Here is a 19,930-nt window from a genome sequence, read left to right as displayed (position 1 = left end):
AATGTTTTTTTCTACTTTTTCTTTTCTTGGAAGAGAGACTTGGTAAGGGACTTGACCGTTATAAATAACCGTTAGGACAAGCAGAGTAGCACCATTTACTTCCAAACGGCTAGTTTCTTCCTCTATATATACACATCCAATCATTCATTCACAACAGACTCACTTAAGCCACATCAGTCTCATCTTTTTCTCTCTCTGTCTCATACTCAAACTAACTCTAATGGCTCGGACAACTCTACTTGAGACTTCCTGTCTATACTTCTTCTGCTTACTGTTGTTGGCTGATCTCGCCTGTTGCAAAGAGATTCTGGTCGGAGGCAAATCCAGCGCCTGGAAAATCCCTTCTTCGCCTTCTGAATCCCTCAACAAATGGGCTGAGAGTTTGCGGTTTCACGTCGGCGATTCTCTCGGTGAGTTTTTCTCTCTCTCCAACAACACATCTCTTTCGTTTTTACTTTAAAGTTCATAACCTTATGTGAAATGTGTTAAACGCAGTGTGGAAGTACGATGGAGAAAAGGACTCGGTTCTGCAAGTGACTAAAGAAGCTTACATCAACTGCAACACCACGAACCCAGCAGCTAATTACAGCAATGGAGACACCAAGGTGAAGCTAGATAGATCTGGTCCTTTCTTCTTCATCAGCGGCACCAAGAGCAATTGCATCGAAGGCGAGAAGCTTCACATTGTTGTCATGTCCTCTCGTGGGGGACACACTGGTGGTTTCTTCACCGGCTCTGCTCCTTCTCCGGCACCTTCTCATGCTCTCTTGGGAACTCCAGCTGTTCCACCTGCAACCGGTTCAGCTTCTTCTTTGACCAGAAGAATTGGAGTTTTTGGACTTGTTGGATTAGCAATTGTTCTGCTCTACCAATAATAGAATGTTTAGATTCCATCTCTGGTTTATATTCGTTCGGTTAAAATTCTTTTGGCTTTTTGACAATGGTGTATTCCCGAATATATTAGACGAATTTCCAAGAGATTATGAGATCAGTTGCTAACAAAATGCAATCTACAACATACACCAACCCCCTAACTTATATAGGTCCATAAATTTTAAAAGACACCATCAAAGATAAGATGAGTTGAGAAAACAAACTTCTCTCAGAAAAAAAGATGGTGATGAGGACGACGAATGCCGAAGACACAATCCAAAAAGATCAGCAGCTGCAAAAGAAGAACATAAAGATTTAAAAGGACCAAGAGTTTGCAAACAAGTGACATACGCAATGACTTAATAGAATACTGATTCATTTCAACCCTCAAGGGGACAACAAACAACACTTGCCCAGTGGCCTGAATACCAAAGTTATACACCATCACGAGAAGTAAGAACAACTTATAAAGAGGCTACATTATTCGGAAAAATAACAGTGCTCTTATTATGGGATAATAGCTGGAGTTTCTATCTATAAGAAACTATATGTTTATTTCCCTGTATATACTTTAAACTCACTATCAGTTTCCCAATATATCACAAACTAATTAAATAGCACAATTTATGTCAATTCTAGAGATTTACATTCAGGTGGTCAGAGATAATAAGAAGAGAGCAATTTATAACTTGGACAAGAGAACGTTACCATGATATATATTTGGAAAATCAGGCTGTACCCATTTCAACATCATCTGAACCTTCAGCTGCCGCCATTAGAGGGCCCTTCAAACCATTTTCATTGTTACCATTAAGCTCACGAGCTGCCTTTTCAAGAAATTCCTTTGCAGCAGATCGAACAGACTGTTTCTCATTTGATTGGTATTTCCTCTTTTTTGCAGATGTTTCAGAATACCTCATCCTTGATTTCTCTCCTTTGCTGAGGTCTCTAATGTTTTGCCTTTGAGCTGCAATTATCAAACAACGGTTGTTAGAGAAACGAGGAAGGTAGGAAAGCGAAGGCTTTGAATAGTGACCAAGGAACGAAAGGGAACGCTGAATTCCTTATCATTCCCAAAAAAAAACACCATTCACAAGGAATAGTTTTTCCTTCTTGTTCCTCTCCATTCCTTTTTTTGTAGAGAAATATATAACAAAAACATTTCTTGTTAAATTTGATAAGAAACAAGTATTCCTTTTCATTCATGTAATTTTATTCCTATACATTCATTTTCTATTCGTTCCTCGTGTTCCCGAAATGGTCACCAGTCGGAGCCGAAAACTGTATAAAAGCTTACCAGATGAAAGATCAGGCAGAGAGTGTTCGATGAAACGGGTTGCTGCCTGACGGTTTAAGACTGTAGTCGGACGCAATGGTTCTACGATAAAAAGGTTAAAAAAATAAGAGATCATATAGCGGATAAGACAGTGAATTTAAGGTAGCAATTCAGTCTCTAACAAAATCCAACTGAATAAAAAAGATTCCTAAACAAGATAAAACTGATGTAACGCTTATCTAATGAAATGATGAAACCAACACCAAGTCATAAGTTCGATTCCCGTTGGGAGGGATTTAAATTACATGGTTTGGGCCTCGCTCTATGTACGGAGCGAGGCCCAAACCATGTAAAACTGTTGTAGACGGAAAAACTGATGGATCTTCAACAAAAAGGGAAAATGGCTTGCTAACAAGAATTCAATGAAATAGATCTTATAAGTTTTATAAAAGTAAGTTGAGTATCAATCAATTTGGGAAATATAGCAAACAAAGAAGTTTATTTGATTTCAACAGACTTAGGTGTCCCAAATGGAATGCAACACATTTTTTTATAGAAGCAAATTGGAAATTAAAGATGATATAGGTAGATGAAATAGTCAAGGTGACGAAAAGCTAAGCGCAGAACAATGCATTAGGCGGGAGAGAATATGATAAGCCTTCCAATGGAAACACCACTTCAGTATACAAAGTTGACATACTACTCCCCTGCATTTAAGATGGGTGTATGCAATAATAAATCCTTCCACGAAAGAAGTTATAATCATCACCTTATAGCACAAAAAAAAAACTAACAAACACAGATACTCCAGTACAAGGTCAGAAATGCAGGTCCCTAGAAAGATTAGAAAAGAGGACTGCGTTTACAACAGTGTTCTAAGACCATCTCCAACCCATCTCTATAATAGAAATCTCTAAAATAGAGAAAAAAATAGAATAGCATTCCTCTATTTATAAAGACAAATATAGCATTCTCTTATTATAGAAGAACATATTGGAGCAAAAATCTCATCTATATTTTTTTTTCTATGGAGATCTCTAAGGTGGGTTGGAGGTGCTCTAAAAACCGAGGCAGCGGTTCAGCAAATTGGATCTAAATGAAACGATTTTTCCATAATGATATTTAAGAAAATCGTGTAAGCGTCTAAAAAATCGGTTTAGACACCCACCTAAACAATAATTCTCTATAAGACTATAAGACGCTTAACCGTCGCCTAGCAATAGCACCTGTCATTCTCTATAAGATAAGACTGGCTAAGAAATTTATAAACTAAGAGCACAAATATCTAAGCCAGCAACTTTATAAGCTAAATGAGGCTGGTTAAGAGATAAAACTTGTTTTTGTCCACGAGACCACACAATCACCAATTCAAACCGAAACAAAAGTTTTAACGAACCCAAATACTCAATCTTTCAATCCAAACAGTCATATAAGTAAACAAGTTTTGATCTTTCTAACGAAATTAGTAAGGAACAGGGTGTTTACCCTTGCTTCGATCCATACACCGCTGCAACTTCTCTTTGTAGACGTCAAGCCTCTCCTGCAAAAAAAAAAAAAAGACTACACCATCAGCAAAAACAGCCAAAGAGATGTCATTTCATCAACAAACAAAAACGAATAGCCAAAAGACATTACAATTTCGGATTTCACACGGTGATCGTCAGGATTAACACCTGTACATCTCAACCTCACTGTAAAACAAAAAAGCCACAACAACACATTTATATATCCCACAAAGGAACAAACTTTTCAATCTCATAGTAAGAAGAAGAAAGAGGAAGAGGAGGAGGGTTACGATTGAAGATTGTTGTGGTGGCTTCGGCGAGCATGTACATAACCTTAGCTCGCTTCAACGGCTGCATTTGCGCAAGAACCTCTGGCTGAGCTAGAGAGAGCATCTCCTCGAGCTGCGGTTTGAGCTCCTCGAGGTGGGCCAGTGCTTGCTTCACAGCATCCATCGCTGATTTCGGAACTACTCCTGCTGCGGCGGCGGCGCTACTACTTCCTTCACCTCCTCCTTCCATCCTTATTCAACTGAAGAGTTAGACAGAGTTGGGAACAACACGGCGGCGAAGAGTTAGGTTTGCGGCGGCGGCGGTAGATTATTTGTTGAATTTTTTTTTTTTTTTAATATATAGGAGGCGTTTCTGACGCAATCAGAAAGAATGACGTCAGCAATATCAAGTTGCTGTCACAGATGGGCCGTTAAAGGGCCGTGTTCACCCATCTCGATTTCCCCGAATCAGAATTCCATAGGACTCCGCAGGGCTGGGCGTTTTACTCGATACCCAAACCCAAATCCGAACTGGACCCAAAATATTCGAATCAATATCCGAATTGAAATAGCAAAAATACCGAAATGGGTTTTGACATAAGCCTGTTGGGATAACCGAACTGATATCTGCAAGATTATCCGAAATAAATAAATACTAGATTTCCACCCGCACAACCGTGCGGATATATATTATCAAATTTATATATATATATAAATATTTGTTTTACATAATTATTATATATTTTTAATGTTACTCACATATTTAAATGTTTGTATAAGTATGCTAAATATAATAATTTTATATTTTTCATGCTGTAAATTAAAATCATTACATATATATGTTGCTTATTATATATTTGTCTTATTGAATTTGCGTTTGATTAGTAAACTAAATTTTTTAATGCATGAAATAACATATATGAAAACAATTTTATATTTAATTTATTATAATCATGATCCATAATTCAAATCGCAATATTTTTAAGTAATGTTTATTAATTTTATATAATAAATTACTGAATATTAAAAAGTTTAAGATAAGTTAAATTTTTATACATGTATTATATAATTTAAATGATGGTCCAAATAAAAATATCACTCATCAAAAAATCATGATTTTTAGTTTATTAGAAAACAAATTTGAAAAAAATAAAATTAAAATAAATATTTATTTCTAACAAAATATTTAAAAATTATTAGTAAATGTATTTGTGAAATTAATTAATTTCATTTTATTTAAATTTTCGTTTATAAACCAAAACTATATTCAATTTTAATTTCTAATTATATTTTATGATAATTTAAATTAAAACTAACTAATTTTTGAAAGTAAATTTAAAAAGATTCTAAGAAGATTTTAAAAAGATTTTGTTAGCAAATTTTAAATATATTCATTTGTATTTCAAATAAAAAGATAAAGATATTAAAAGATATAATAATGAACTTATGTTAAATATGATATTTTCTTGGAATGGTCCAAACTAAAAAAATCACACATGAAAAGAAGTCATGACTTCTGTTTTAATATATAAGATACATATAACTAACCCTAAATCTACTTCTCATTCCTTTTTTAGTTTAACCCACTATGCAATCTCCATTTATTTCTCGTTCTCCATTTTAATTTTGTTTGTGTGATGGTTATAATTTTGATTCAGATTGTATGATGCACAGAAGTTAGTCGATTTTATTTGCAACTTTTTGAAGTTAGTCGATTTTGTTTATTTTGTCCACGGGTTTAAACTTTAAAAGACTGTTTTTTGTTGATTGAAGAAATAGAACATAACGTAATTGAATAACTTGTGTCTGAATATTATTGCATGACTTATCTTCAGAGCCGGTCCTAATTATTATTGGAACTGGAAGCAAATCTAGAAAATATGACCTATTTATATTCACTTCCTATAAAAAGTAAAAAAAAATCAAAGAACGTTAATACGATGGATCGAGTTCCTCTGCATTAATACACAGCTTAACCACTTGAGCTATTGAAGAATATATGTATTTTGTGGCCGATATATTTGATAATTGAGTGGAGGCCGGAAGCACCAGCTTCTTCCGCTTCTGTCCAACTCCGCCTCTGCTTATCTTATTGTCATACATATGCCGTGCAAATGAAAATCAATTTAGCTTTATAAAATATGAGGTTTTCGGTTTGTATCATCATCTATGTTTTATAAAGAAACTCTTTTGGTTTGTTTTCTTAATCTATAAATTTTGTTGATGTTTTGACTTTGTTTTTAGACGGATTATTGTTGTTGTTGTCCACATTTCATGTGTTTTTGGACTAATAACATTACCATGAATGATTTAAAGACAAAACAGAAAATGCATTCAATTCTTTTTAAGTTTGGAATTCGGATATATCCGAAATTATCTGAACCCGAAGTAAAAATACTCAAATCCGACCTGAAATCAGAAAATATTCGAATGGATTATATATTTATATACCGAAATATTCGTAAATTTGAAATACCCGATCCGAATCTGAACGGATATCTAAATACACAGTCCTATTGCTCCGATTATGGCTGGACAGATCCAAATCGAAACGAATCCGGCAAAATTCCAAAATAATCTTATTTTACAGTATTTTGAATTATAAGTTTTACCCGAACCGAACGGAACTTATTGTATATCCGAAACCCAGCCCTAGCTCAGATCTTTCTCAATCTGCAATTCAGCTTTTTTTAGGAATTAAACGCTCAGGTGCTCCTGCCCGAAAAAAAAATGATCTGAGATACTCCTGCCCGAAACTGACCGGATTTGGAATTTAATATATCTTTAATTAAATCAGAAAATTTATTAAAAGACCACAGAGCCAACAGAAACTTACATAATTACAACCCAACCAGGGCCATTTCGCGGACCATCCAGACCCGATACATAAATTCGGATCTATTTCGCCTTAACTTTCGAAACCTTTATATGACTTAGTGTAATTGTAAACTTTGGTATAACTGTGTAGCGTAATAAAACCTGAACAAATAAATACTGTCCCAGTTACAAAGTTATGCTAAATTGAACTAAATCGCACATTGAGTACTCCACATTTAGATTGCAATTTATTATTACGTTATTGTTCGGCCACATGTGTTGTTATTGATATATTTAGTGAAGTTCAAATAAAAAGATTAGTTTATAGATATAACTAGAGTAATTACATAATGTTTATAGATAGAACTAGAGAAATAACAGAGCATAACAGCTCATCAACTTAACAACTTAGTAAAACTAGATAAAACTTCTACTAATCTTCAATTGGCCATGTGCGAGCAGTCAAGTGTATTTGGTAGCAGAAGTTATACGCTGCACAATTCCAGAAACAACGATCGCATTTCCACCGTGATCGTGATCCATCTAGGGAGACTTCAAACTCTGGAGGGTCTATGTGGGAACACCAGCAATCACATGGCACATTAGGATCTATCCTTTCAGCCACAAATAGAAACATGCCAGGTTTATCGTAATCCCAATGGCCTGAGAGTTGCCAACTACAGATGATTTGAAACATCTTATCAACATGTTGACGAGTAAAGGCAGGGTAGTTGTGAACAATTTCCCTCTGATCAACGCTAAAGGCTAAGTTCAGCATTCCATCAACAAACTGGGCCAACTCGCATCCTCTCTCACCAGCAAGATGGATTTTTTCCCATCCTTCATCAACTAAATGGAGGATGAAGAACTCATACATACCTCTCAAGTATATGGCCTCTGGATTACCCGAACGGTAGCATTTAAGCCTGAATGTTCGAACAGCACTGACCTCGTCTACCCAGTCATTCAGGTAAATGAGATTGGCCGATCTGTAGAAGTGATCTTCTCTTCCAACTTCGTTGAACCCGGGAAAAGCAATCCTTGCAGAACCAAAATCCTGGATATTCATCGTTGCTACCGTAGAGAGAATCTTATGAAACATTGAAGGAGGGAGAGAATCCATGTCTAACTCTGATAAAAGAAAAAATGTTATTGTATGAGAGAGATGAGGGAAATTGTAGAGATTCGAAATTGTATGTAATTGTAGAGTGTAATTGTAGAAGTGATAAACCATTTATAGGTGATTTGATGGACTCCTCGAGAAGACATGACTTCTGTGACACGCCTTTTGAATAACAGTCGCGTCTGTTGGAATTGAAACTTTGTAAAACTATAATTTATTAAGATATATCTAACTATATTTAATGAAGTTGAACAGTGGCGTGTCCATTTAAGGTTGATTTTATGAGTATTATTACTTGATTGACTCAGGTTGATTTGATGAGTATTATTACTTGATTGACTCGAGACTCCCCCGAGATTAAACCATTTCTCTCCCCGAGAAAGCATAACTACTTCAACTTATCTAACACGCTTTCTGACTGCAACAGTCGCCTCTCCTAAATTTTAACATACATAAATATGTATAAGTAAGTGAAACTCGTGGAAATCACGGGCTAAATTTATGAAACTAAGCAAAACGTAACAATTTAGATTGTATGAAAATTTGAAACTATACAAAACTTAACGAAATTTAGATATTATATCGTTTTATTTTTAAAAATATGGTCAGTTTCCAAAATGTATAATAGTTAGTGAATATATTTAGAGTTCATATATTTAATGATAGCAACTACCAGTGTAGGAGATAATCAATGAAAAGGATAATATTAATTTTAAGAAAAAACCTGTAATTTAATGAACTATTAGAATCTACTACTCCTATTTTTGCCCGAGGTTGATAGACTCGTGGAACGAACACGACATTTGATAGACTCGTCGTAAGGAAAACACGTCCCCACGACTTCTCTTGTGAAAAAATCTCTTTTAATAATCATTACACTTCCGAGTATCATTTATACGCTACATCTCTTGCATTTAAGAGAATTCTGCATTTAAACACTCACTGTTACTCCATCTCCTCTCTCATCTCTTCTCTCATCTCTGCGAATACTCCATCTCTTCTCTCATCTTTCAACAAACAAGATGGCAGAGTACGATAAGCTTTCCGAGGTTACTTATAACCCGGCGGTCAGGGCTTGGCGTTTCAGAGTGAAACTATAGAGGATCTACCCTTTCTATTCCTGTGTTACCAACAGTGGGTCTTACTATAACTATATCCTCGCAGATGAAGATGTAAGTGTTATATCATCATCTCTCAATTGTGTAATAAACATGTAACCGTCAGAAATAAAAACTTGATCCTTGTAACATGTAATAAACATGATCTTTGTACTTTATTTTTGTAGGGATACAAGATGGAGATGAACACTTATGGGAATTATAAAAATTTTAGAGGCCTTGAGAAGGAAGAGGGAAGATGGTGGAAATCTTTGTGGTAGATGTTGAACGGGCCTACCCATGTTTCAAGACAACTAGGTCTCCGTTCAGACTAATTGCTTCGCGCCTTACGCAAGTCCGCATCATCAAACCTCTGAACAATCGTCTTTTCTTTGATTTCAAAAGCATCCATGCAATCCCTCGCATGCACTGGCGTGACCTCAAATATCCCATAGGTAAGTGAAACGAACAGATTTAGGAATGGTAATCACAACTGATTTAGGAATGGTTTAGGAATGGTAATCACAACTGATTTAGGAATGGTAATCTCAACAGTCGCATGGCTTGGTTTCAAAACTTTGTATAACTCTGTAGATGTAAGTGAAACTAAGTGAAACGAACTGATTTAGTTGAGTAACACTTATATGGTAGATACAATGGGAGTGGTCTTCAACACGGAAGCCCATCTCGATGCTCCTTCAGGACCAAAGATGGAGTTTTACATAAGGGACAACATGTGAGTATAAAGTAACATATGATCCAAGCAAAATTTATATATATATATACATACATAGTATAAAGTAACATATGATATATATATATATATATATATATTGTAACTGACGCACTTTTTCTTTATTCTGAATAGTGACCATCAGATAAGATGTGTGGTGACCGGCACTCAGGCAGTTGCCTTCCGGGATGGTCTTGATGACATGAGTGGTGGGGGTCGTAGACAGGTGATTGTGGTCCTTAAGATGTGGAGAGTCTGTGAATCTACGAGTAAGTGTTGTTTTGTGTCTAGTTTTAAATGTGATAGTTGAGTAGAACTTTTGCTAAAATCAAGACCATGCAGATTATTTTGGTCCTGATGATATATGGCTTCAGACCGAAGGTGGATTTGCGGACTTCAGGTTCAATCCGCGTTTGCCAGAGGTTGAGGAATTCAGGCAGTCTGTACTAAACAGCGACCCTTATGTTCAGAAATATGGGGTTGAAGGTCTCGTGTAAATGTTTAATGTCGGTGAAACTTTGTTTAAATATCGGTACAACAATGTGTTAATGTTGGTGAAAATATCTCTATTGTCGGTACAACTTTGTTCACTCTATTGTTCAATTTTCCAACTTTATAGTTTCACTTAGTCAATTTTCCAACTTTTCGTTTCACTTAATCTCACCTGTTTCAACTTTTGGTTTCACTTAATCTCACTTGTTTCAACTTTTGGTTTCACTTAATCCTTGTTCCAACTTCTGGCTTAACTTAATCCTCTGTTCGACTTTTTCGTATAAATAGGTCAGATATTGTGTTAGTTTCACTTTCTCAATTGTCTAACATACTAAAAATAATAGAAACTTTTTCGATAGATCAAATTACATGGTTGTTCAACTTCGCATAACTTAGAAAAACATAGCTTAGCAATAACAGTTAGTTATAGAAATTGGAATTCTCTTAAGAATTTCAATTACTTTTTGTACATCATAATTCCTACAACTAAAACGATGGTAAGAAGAACACAACCTCCTGATATCTTTATCATGGGCATCTTTTTGGGACCTTCGCGGATATCTCCTTCATTCCTTATTGTTGCTTTGAGACTCTGAACTTCTTCTTCGAGCATTCGAACTTGGTAGTTCAGCTGCTGTATCTCATCGGTGAAGGCTTCGTCAACCCATTTGAAGACATGATTGTCGTTCTCGAGCTACAACATGATTTTTTTTCAAAACGAGTAAGCGTGATTCATAAGCGTTCGATATATAAACAACAAACGGATGTACCCTTTGTGAAGCCGCAAAGAGACACCGATAATACCGGCGATATGGGTTTGGATTGCTTCTGGAGATAATCTCGGTGACGCCCACCCCGCACCAACACCTACTAGGTATCCCCGGAGTTCGTATCCGTCTCCGACCACCGGTCGTGGAAGATGAAGCGGCGGACATCTCGGTTTTTGGGAGAGGAGGGAGTGACGAGGAGAGAGAGGAGAAAGATTAGGGAAGAGAGAGAAAATGAAGATAGCAAATGGGGAAAACCTAAAAAAAGGGTCTTTAATACTTCGATTGAACGATTGGGAAAAGCTGGGAAATTAGAAATTCGAAAAGCTGGGCGGGAAAATTAAGAATCCCACGGTTTTTTTTGTTGTAAGTTTCACCAAGTACTCAGTTTTACAGAAAGCGTCAAAGTTGCACTTTTTAATTATTTCTATTTATCTTAGTTATACTCGACTTGAGTTAATGATTTTGTGGTTATACCAATGTAATTATGTTTCCTGAGTTCATTTCTCATAAGATCATGTACATATAAACTTGATTTCGTGCCATAAAGAGTTATCAAATCTAACGAGGTCAGTTTCAGCGATAAAGCTATGACAACACATTGTATTTCCTATATGATTGCTACCAAGCAATGAGATAGAATTTTAACAATTCTGATTAAATCATAATTAACATAGCACTAATAATAAACTACAATCGTATTACTTCCATGTCTTATAAAATTAAATTACAAAGTTTAGAATTTACAATCATATTATTCAATTTACATAACGTAGTTATACCAGTTTCACTTAGTTATACAACACACAAATAAAATTTATTTCATCTCACAACGTTCTCATACGATAAAAATACCAAAACCGAAAGTGAAAGGCAAACACCAAAACCGAAAGTGAAAGGCTTACAACCTAATCCACATCAAAACTGAAACCGAAAGGTTTACAACCTACTCTTCTTCTGTTTCTTGTGGGGATGTTCATCGTGCTCCAAACATGTGCCCACATTATCTTCTTCTCCATATCCACTCTCACGCTCACAATAGTTCCTACTACAAGAGCTCTCTCCAACTCTCGACAGTTGCTCGGTTATTTGAACTATTTGCAATTCTTCGATGTCCTCCACATGCAAAATACTTCTTCTTTGCTCTCTATCAACTGATGTTAGATAAACAAACACATCTTCATCATCCAAAATATACGATTGCCTCTTAGGTTCCACTACCAATGGAATGTAACCCAAATTGAGCCTCTTCGTAAACGGATCTATTCCCATCTTCCTGCATATCCTCTCTTTCAACAACGAATAAGTGATCTCCTCCAACGACGATGATATCTTAAAGGATATAGCATACAAACGAGCATCGGTTGGAATCCATTCATAATCATCTCCATCCTTAGAATAATGTCCATCATAATCAAAGTGTATGTTCGTCGAAAATGGACACATTGTCTGCAATAAAAACATTTAACCACTTAAAGTTATACTTGTTTATACAGTTATACCATTCACGTTATACTTGGTTACACAGTTAAACCATTAAAGTTATACTTCGTTATACCATGTCACAGAGTTGTGTCAGTAACCAACCAATTAGTGATAAGCCAGAACGTCTAATCTTCGATTGAATCGTCATAATTCCCGACATTCAATCATTCCTTTCCGATCCTCGATTAGTTCATGAAACCCAAATGAATAAGAATTTTTCAATTAAAACTATAAATTTGGAGTCGAGTCTTCAATTCAAAACCAAATTGTTATCAGCTTTGATTCCCGACATTCAATTATACAGTTGTTGATTATCGAATTCCCTAACAAACAGACCATTCAAACTTTCCGATCGTCGATTAGTTCATACAAATACGAAATCTTCTATCTAATCGGAATCCCGTGAATAATGAGTTCGTCTATGGTGGATTCTATACATCGGTCTTAACGACGATTTGAGATACATATCCTGTATAACGGAATTAATAGCTCGATGATCCAGTATCCAAGCGAAGAGATCGTATTCCAAACGAATTCACGAGAAGATGAGTACGAGGAAAGTATCGAGTGGGCTTCGAGTGAATCTTGTCGGGGGGGAGGGAGGGAGGAGGAGAGGAGAGAGAGAGTGTGGATAGTCGATTAATTTATTCATTAAATCGGTCAGGGGTATTTTAGATATTAACCACATTCTCTAAAAGTATGAAAACAGATAAGAGTATGGCAGATCACATGAGAGTATGGTAGATCACTTTTTCCCTCATTAAGAGCACCTGAGCACTTGAAATCAGAAAATATTCGAATGGATTATATATTTATATACTGAAATATTCGAAAATTTGAAATACTCGATCCGAATCTGAACGGATATCTAAATACACAGTCCTATTGCTCCGATTATGGCTGGACAGATCCAAATCGAAACGAATCCGACAAAATACCAAAATAATCTTATTTTACAGTATTTTGAATTATAAGTTTTACCAGAACCGAACGGAACTTATTGTATATCCGAAACCCAGCCCAAGCTCCGATCTTTCTCAATCTGCAATTCAGCTTTTTTTTTAGAGTCGAAACCAATAAATTCGTTGTGGATGATCGAAGGGCTTTAGCTCGGCGATAAGTTTAGATTCTGGAAAGATGAGTTCTTTCTCCATCACCCGTAAGAAAACTCCATTCCAGAAACACAGAGAAGAAGAAGAAGCCAGGAAGAAGAAGGTTCCTTCATGTCTCTCTTTTTTTTCTCCCTATTTAGCTCCGATGAGCAGAATTGATAAAATCGATGATGATCATTCAGAAAGAGGAGTATGAGACGGCTCGTCCGTATCAGAATTCGTGGAGTCCTTTCAAGGCGACAATGCGACTAAGTCTTTTGATCGAGGTGGCACCATTAACCCCAGCGACAAGCACAAGGTTGATTCCGAAGGTAAAAGGCTACGGCTTTTTAAAAACTCTTGTTTACCTTGCCTAGTTTGTGTGCGGAGTCCACTGTTTAATTTCTTGTTTGAACCGGTATCAATAGAGCATACTTACTACGTCTGGAGACTATATTCCTTTGCTTTTGACTGCCTTATAACTAAGTATATCTTTGATTCTTCTTGAGCTTTATATTTTCTTACGCTGATGAATATTGTTGCATTGTTTAGGGTGACACACTTCAAAGGTGGAGAACGGAGCCGTATATCATGATAACTGGTAGTGGAAGGTATTAAAACTTGCTAGTTGTGAGACTGATCCACGATTGGGTTTCTCCTTACACTTCTGTTGATATAACTGTGCCTTCTGATCTTTTTACAGATGGATACCGCCACCGCGGCCTGTAACTAAGAGCCTGGAGCATGACAAAGAGTCAACAGACACATATGCAGCGGGAAGAAGCAGGGTAATCTTCTTGCAATCTCACATCTGATTATTTGTTTTTTGTTTTCTGTTTTTTGTTTTTAGTATTATTGAATACCTTACATTGGTAAATTATACAGCGAGAGGAAGTTGAGAGGACTCTGACCGATCCTCAAAGGGATGAGTTCGAGGACATGTTGCGTGCTCTAACTTTAGAAAGGAGTCAAATAAAAGAAGCTATAGGATTTGCTTTAGATAATGCAGATGCAGCGGAAGAGGTATTGTTTGATCTAAATCATATTGGTACATTTTGTTTTACAGACGATCCTATGCTTCATAGATATCCTCCAAAAGCTTCACATATGTTGCAATCCCTTCTTTTGTTATCAAATTATTTAAAGAAGATAACCTGGTATTGGACAAAATCAGAAGCTTTTCCTCGAAACTAAAATATTTTCTGATTATTTTTCTAGTCGTCATTGATTTTCTGAACAGACGCCTTTTCCCGTTATATATTATACAGGTTGTTGAAGTTTTGACGGAGTCCCTGACCCTGAATGAGACATCAATTCCGACTAAAGTTGCTAGACTCCTGCTTGTGTCTGATATTCTTCATAATAGCAGCGTACCTGTTAAAAATGCATCTGCATACCGAACTAAGTTCGAGGCAGCACTGCCCGATATAATGGAAAGCTTCAATGATCTGTACCGGAGCATAACCGGAAGAATTACTGCTGAGGCTCTAAAAGTACACTCTCAGACTGCACTGGCAATAGGTATGAAATGCTGCTATAAACTCATTCGTACCTTTTTGCAGGAACGGGTTCTCAAAGTACTGCAGGTATGGGCAGATTGGTTTCTGTTTTTAGACGCATACATATATGGACTACGTGCCACATTTCTTCGATCAGGGACCTCTGGTGTTACTTCATTTCATTCTCTGTGCGGTGATGAACCTGAAATAGAGAAGAAAGGTTCCATTGATAATTTGAGCGATATTATCAATCCAGATACTGCACTGGCAGTAGGCAAAGGCGCTGCAAGGCAAGAGCTGATGGATTTACCAATTTCTGAGATTTAGAGACGCTGCCGGCAGAATGGACTGTCTCTTGTAGGGGGCAGAGTAGTGATGGTCGCTCGGCTGCTAAGCCTTGAAGATACAGAGAAACAACGCGGCTATGAAGCAGTGGATGAAATTCCAAAGTATCCGCAAGACCATTCAAGCTGGGGAGAAGTTAAGAATGAGTGCGAGGTTATCAGAAACAGCTATGCAGAGGTTCAAATGAAAGAGCCTATGACAATATCAATCTCACAGCCTGAGCTGAAAGCCTTTGTAGAAAAAGAGAAGAATGACCTTATATTGACAGCTTCAAAATGGGCTAGAGAGGATGACGAAACTGACGATGTACAAAAGAAGAGCTACTCTCCAGGAAGCGACAATACTGGTGGGGTAACTTTTAAAGTACAAATCAAACGAAAGAAGCTTATCAGGATCCAACGAGGGCAACAGAAACCGTAAGTTATACATTACACCTGACAGTTACTATTCTTCTGTTTTGAGAAAGGCTATTAAATTGTTCCATATCCATTTGATGCTACAATCAGGGAAACTTGACCCATTTCTGCACATTCTTTAGATCAGATTCTTATACTCATGTGTACTATACATGTGAGAGTTCGTCTCAAACATTAAGATTTAGAATTTGAGTTTGGTGGTGTCCGGGACATGGCCTTGTTAGTGTTCGTTCTGATCCAATGGAGCTCTTGTGTATATTTAAACAGTGCTTTTAACTGCAGAGAAATCAATTGTAGAGCGCAAGGAAAAGCCTGAAGATTCTCGAGAACCGTCTAAAAAGCGACACCGTGGGGAAACCAACAGCCAAAGTCCACCAAGGAAATCATCAACAAGGGAGAGAGATCATGACTTGGACAGAAACAGGGACAGAGGGAGACTCAGAGACAGAGGTAGGCAACATGATTTGAACAGGGAACGAGACCGGCTTGAAAAGAGTTCAAGCCACGATCGAGACGATCATGGTAGAAGCAGAGAGAGAGACAGGGATTGGCGCAGACGAGACTTGAGATGATAGTGATTATTGTTCCTTCACCTCATGGTTTGTTTCTATATAAAAAGATTTCAACCTGTTTTGTGTTTCAAAACCCATATGATATGTTAGATCACATTCTCAGACTCAGCTTATAATTGTGTATTCCAGTCCCAGTTCTGCAAGATTCTTCTTGATGCTTTTCCCAATGAACTATTTATATTACAAGACACTGTCCTAAACCTAAAAATTGTGACAAACTTGTAAAATTTGCACTTTGTATCAATGCAGGTAAAAGTTCAGAGAAAATGAAGCATGTGCTTCAAAGATTTGTCTATAACAAGAGAACACTGTGAGCTATCTTCTATCAGCGGAATGAACAAGAGACGCCAACTCCAAGTTCCGAGCTTCTTCTTTCTCTTCATCAGAATCAGAATCTTCCCCAATGATCTCACCCGGGAGCTTGAACGTGTTCTGATCTCCCTTAGGCACAAGAAACAGAACAAAGAGCGGCGAAACTCTCAACACATTCCTTATCAAAACCGCAAGCCAGAGGTTACCAAACTCTGTCCGAGTCACATTAAGGACGTGCAGCAACACTCCTCCGAGCCAAGACGAGGTCATGAAGCCTGCATTGTCGATAGACATCAGCAACGCAAAGAAAGTCCCTTCAATACCGTGAGGACATAGCTTTGAAGTGAGCACGAGCAGCGGCATCCATTTCAGGCGTCCTATCATCTGAGACACTACCTCATCGACCACTATGAAGAGATAGTCTGGTAAGCCAAGTTTTAAGTTGAGACGTAGCACAAGAATGAGATCAAGCATTCCTGCCAAGGCAAAGAGAAGTTGAGTCCACAAGCAAATGCCGCGGAACGCATGGTCCTTTAGGACTAGCTGGTACAACGTTGCTCCTAGAATCGACCCCACTGAACCAATTGAGAGGATGAAACCAACAGTTTCCTGAAACAAAACAAGAAAAGATCTCTTCATATTACACAACCTCAGGTATGTTTTCAGAGTGGGGGTTTTGAAAGAGTACCTGAGCAAACAAAGGGCCGTCTTTTGAATCTGTGAACCAATAGAAGAGACCTTCATGAATGTTCAAACTAAGAGCAAGGGAAATGTACATATACAGACTCGGCCTCCACACATCTGAGCACTTCATTGTCCTCCACATCGCTCTCCCTGCGTCTATAAACTTCTGGTTTACCTGAATTGATACAAAACAAGAGTCAGTACTCTCACGTTGGTTGAAACTCAAGCATTGTGACATTACCTGTTTGTAAGAGAAACCAGGAACATGGGACTCACTAAACACCATCCCCACTACAGACGCCAACGCAAATGGGAGTGTCAGCAAGCCAAACACACCCTAACCCCAAAAAAAAACAAAACACATCAGCATTAAAAAGAAGTCATCAGAGAAGACGGTGTGCAACGCAAGATTCACCAACCTTAGAGCCAACAAGATGAACTAAGATGCCACTCATGAAGAAACCAAGAAGTGCACCAATGGAAGAGCTTAAGCTACACAAGCTCTGCATATCCGAGGCAAGAGAAGGGTGTTTGATACTATTGTAAGCAGTGCAAGCATCAATGGTCACATCAGCTATCGCCATCGCAGCACTTGCTATTGTCATCCACAAGAGCGCCAAGTAAAGGTGTAGATTCCCAAGAACCGATATGAAAAGCATGGAAACCACTCCAAGGACGCCTGCTAAAACGAAGTAAGGGCGTCTGTGGAAGCCATAGATGGGAAGAACATCAGTGAGAATGCCCCAAAGAGGCTTAATGATCCACGGAATCTTGGTGATGGCCGTGAGAGCCTGAGACTCTGAAGGCTGAACCTTTTGAACATCTTTCATGTAATACTCGGTGGCTACACGGCCCAATGAGCCGCCAAGGCCTTGGTTTATACCGTAGAGTGAGACCACACCGAAGACAAAGCTCCAGTGAAGCTCTTTGGCCAGCATCTTTATCCACCGCACTGGACCCCACAGTACATTACGGAGATGACTCTCTCCTTTGATGACTACACGGACGGATCCTCCACTTTCGAGGTTTTGCTCTTCTACTACCATAGCTGGTTAGGTTCAAGATTTGGCTTAAATGTTGAAACTTTTGATGTGGGTTTGGTCTGAAACTGTGGGTTAAACAGATCCAGGACCAGAGTTTGTTTGAAGTGGATGTTTTTTCTTGGATTGGGTTTGAAGCTCAGATCATAGAACTGGTGAATCTTTTGATGTAAGGCAAGTCAAAGAACAGGGTTTTGGGAATTCAAAATCTTAGCTGGGACTAAAGCTCATGAAAACAAGAATGAGATTGGCAAACAAGAACATTCGTTGACTTGATTCCGTATGAAAAGCTCATTGAAGAAGAAGAAGATGGAGAAAGAAAAAGTGATTGAAGAAATGTCAGAGGAGAGAGACGACGAAAGGGGAAAATGTGAAGTTTTGCTGCTAAATTGTTTGACAAAACACATCTTTCGTTTGTCGCTTACCAAGAAGAACATTCTGTCTAAATTTTTCTACTTTCTATTTTCATTGCCAATTTCACCTTAAAAGTAGAAACTATTTTTTATTTTAAATTTTTGTTTCTTTTATCAGGTACCACTGAGAAAATAAGGTTTATTTGCAAATAAAAGCGAATTTTAGACACAAAAAAAAAGATTTATAAGGTAAATTCATGAAAAAGAAGAATTATGTTTTCTAATGTTTTGCATCAAAGTCACCATAACAAACCTAATCGTTTGATATTTCATTAATGCTTTTGACTTTTCTATCTTTCTTCACATTTGTGTTGTAGATATGCAAATGTAGAAGTTTTCTTAGTATAGTTGTTTAATCAAAGATTTTGTGAAATTATTTTAGTTTGTGGTTTAACTAAATATTAGTTAATGTTTTTTTTAATCAAAAATATTTATTAATGTGTGAAAGTAGTCCAGTGGTTTGATTAAGGATTCATTAATATTTCTATACCATGAGATATGGGGTTTAAGCCCCAGAAAATGTAAATTATGTAAATTATGGAGAAAAGGGTTACAAGAGTTCTTCATCATGGTGCAGTGCATATTATCGAACATGGATTTCATAGGGCGGTTTGGAGTGATGCAGTCAAACGTGCATTTTCGTATGATAGTAGAATTGTCGGCTGTAGAATCGTCTATGTAATATTTATCATCGTTGTAATAGCATAATTAATCAGACGTTAAAAAAAATTAATTAATGTTTATATATCAAATAATGACATTTCAGTTTCAGAGAATTAGAAAAAGATATTTAGAAATATTTTTATCATGTTGCATAGAATATCTTTAAATACTCAGTAAATTATCATAAATCATGTAAAATTATCGACGATTATAGATAAAATATAGGGCAATTGTCAATAATAGCACCTTTTGAAGTTTATGTCTCAAAAATGACACTAGAAGGAGAAAGTCACAAAAATGACATTCATTAAAGGGTAAAATATCCCTAATACCCTTGGTTTAAAATTAAATAAACAAACAAAAATAAATAAAATAAAAATAAAAATAAAATTTTTTTTATAGTTTCAGATTTTATGTTTTCAGATTCGAAATTTTTATAATTTTTTTTAATTTTTTTT

The 19,930-nt window shown here is 36.8% G+C and overlaps 6 protein-coding genes across 8 annotated transcripts; 2 read left to right on the top strand and 4 right to left on the bottom strand.

Moving 5' to 3' along the window:
• Window positions 1–94: 94 nt before the first annotated feature.
• On the top strand, window positions 95–978 carry LOC103874374 (early nodulin-like protein 3). Its single transcript, XM_009152783.3, has 2 exons — window positions 95–410; window positions 496–978. The coding sequence occupies exons 1-2, from the start codon at window positions 221–223 to the stop codon at window positions 873–875; spliced, it is 570 nt and encodes a 189-aa protein (XP_009151031.2). The 5' UTR covers window positions 95–220; the 3' UTR covers window positions 876–978.
• On the bottom strand, window positions 942–4,595 carry LOC103874375 (nuclear nucleic acid-binding protein C1D). Of its 2 annotated transcripts, XM_009152784.3 has the most exons (6): window positions 3,945–4,563; window positions 3,785–3,840; window positions 3,635–3,689; window positions 2,171–2,251; window positions 1,582–1,840; window positions 942–1,165 (listed from the first exon to the last, which is right to left on the bottom strand). In XM_009152784.3, the coding sequence occupies exons 1-5, from the start codon at window positions 4,171–4,173 to the stop codon at window positions 1,602–1,604; spliced, it is 660 nt and encodes a 219-aa protein (XP_009151032.1). In that variant the 5' UTR covers window positions 4,174–4,563; the 3' UTR covers window positions 942–1,165; window positions 1,582–1,601. The 2 variants fall into 2 exon arrangements, with proteins under 2 accessions (XP_009151032.1, XP_009151033.1); XM_009152785.3 differs by lacking the exon at window positions 2,171–2,251 and having other exon boundaries at window positions 3,945–4,595.
• A 2,578-nt stretch (window positions 4,596–7,173) lies between these two features.
• LOC117126145 lies at window positions 7,174–7,863 on the bottom strand. Its single transcript, XM_033273565.1, has one exon. It carries the CDS (start codon window positions 7,861–7,863, stop codon window positions 7,174–7,176), a length of 690 nt encoding a protein of 229 aa, XP_033129456.1.
• Window positions 7,864–10,642: 2,779 nt separating this feature from the next.
• Window positions 10,643–11,120, bottom strand: LOC117126144 (uncharacterized protein At4g04775-like). The gene is made up of 2 exons (XM_033273564.1): window positions 10,956–11,120; window positions 10,643–10,879 (listed from the first exon to the last, which is right to left on the bottom strand). The coding sequence occupies exons 1-2, from the start codon at window positions 11,118–11,120 to the stop codon at window positions 10,643–10,645; spliced, it is 402 nt and encodes a 133-aa protein (XP_033129455.1).
• Window positions 11,121–11,455: 335 nt separating this feature from the next.
• On the top strand, window positions 11,456–16,494 carry LOC103874373 (protein RRC1). Its single transcript, XM_009152782.3, is given in 8 exon segments — window positions 11,456–13,652; window positions 13,732–13,860; window positions 14,081–14,139; window positions 14,232–14,316; window positions 14,414–14,551; window positions 14,797–15,021; window positions 15,091–15,788; window positions 16,056–16,494. Coding segments are annotated over 8 exon segments (1,461 nt in total). The 5' UTR covers window positions 11,456–13,574; the 3' UTR covers window positions 16,105–16,494.
• A 4-nt stretch (window positions 16,495–16,498) lies between these two features.
• LOC103874371 (probable folate-biopterin transporter 2) lies at window positions 16,499–19,840 on the bottom strand. Of its 2 annotated transcripts, XM_009152781.3 has the most exons (4): window positions 17,776–18,402; window positions 17,598–17,693; window positions 17,361–17,531; window positions 16,676–17,281 (listed from the first exon to the last, which is right to left on the bottom strand). In XM_009152781.3, exons 1-4 carry the CDS (start codon window positions 18,400–18,402, stop codon window positions 16,676–16,678), a joined length of 1,500 nt encoding a protein of 499 aa, XP_009151029.2. The 2 variants fall into 2 exon arrangements, with proteins under 2 accessions (XP_033129025.1, XP_009151029.2); XM_033273134.1 differs by having other exon boundaries at window positions 16,499–17,281; window positions 17,361–17,693; window positions 17,776–19,840.
• Between the last annotated feature and the right edge of the window lie 90 nt (window positions 19,841–19,930).

Source organism: Brassica rapa, chromosome A06, assembly GCF_000309985.2.
Source record: "Brassica rapa cultivar Chiifu-401-42 chromosome A06, CAAS_Brap_v3.01, whole genome shotgun sequence".
NCBI lineage: Eukaryota > Viridiplantae > Streptophyta > Magnoliopsida > Brassicales > Brassicaceae > Brassica > Brassica rapa.
This window is presented reverse-complemented; position numbering and strand designations above follow the sequence as displayed.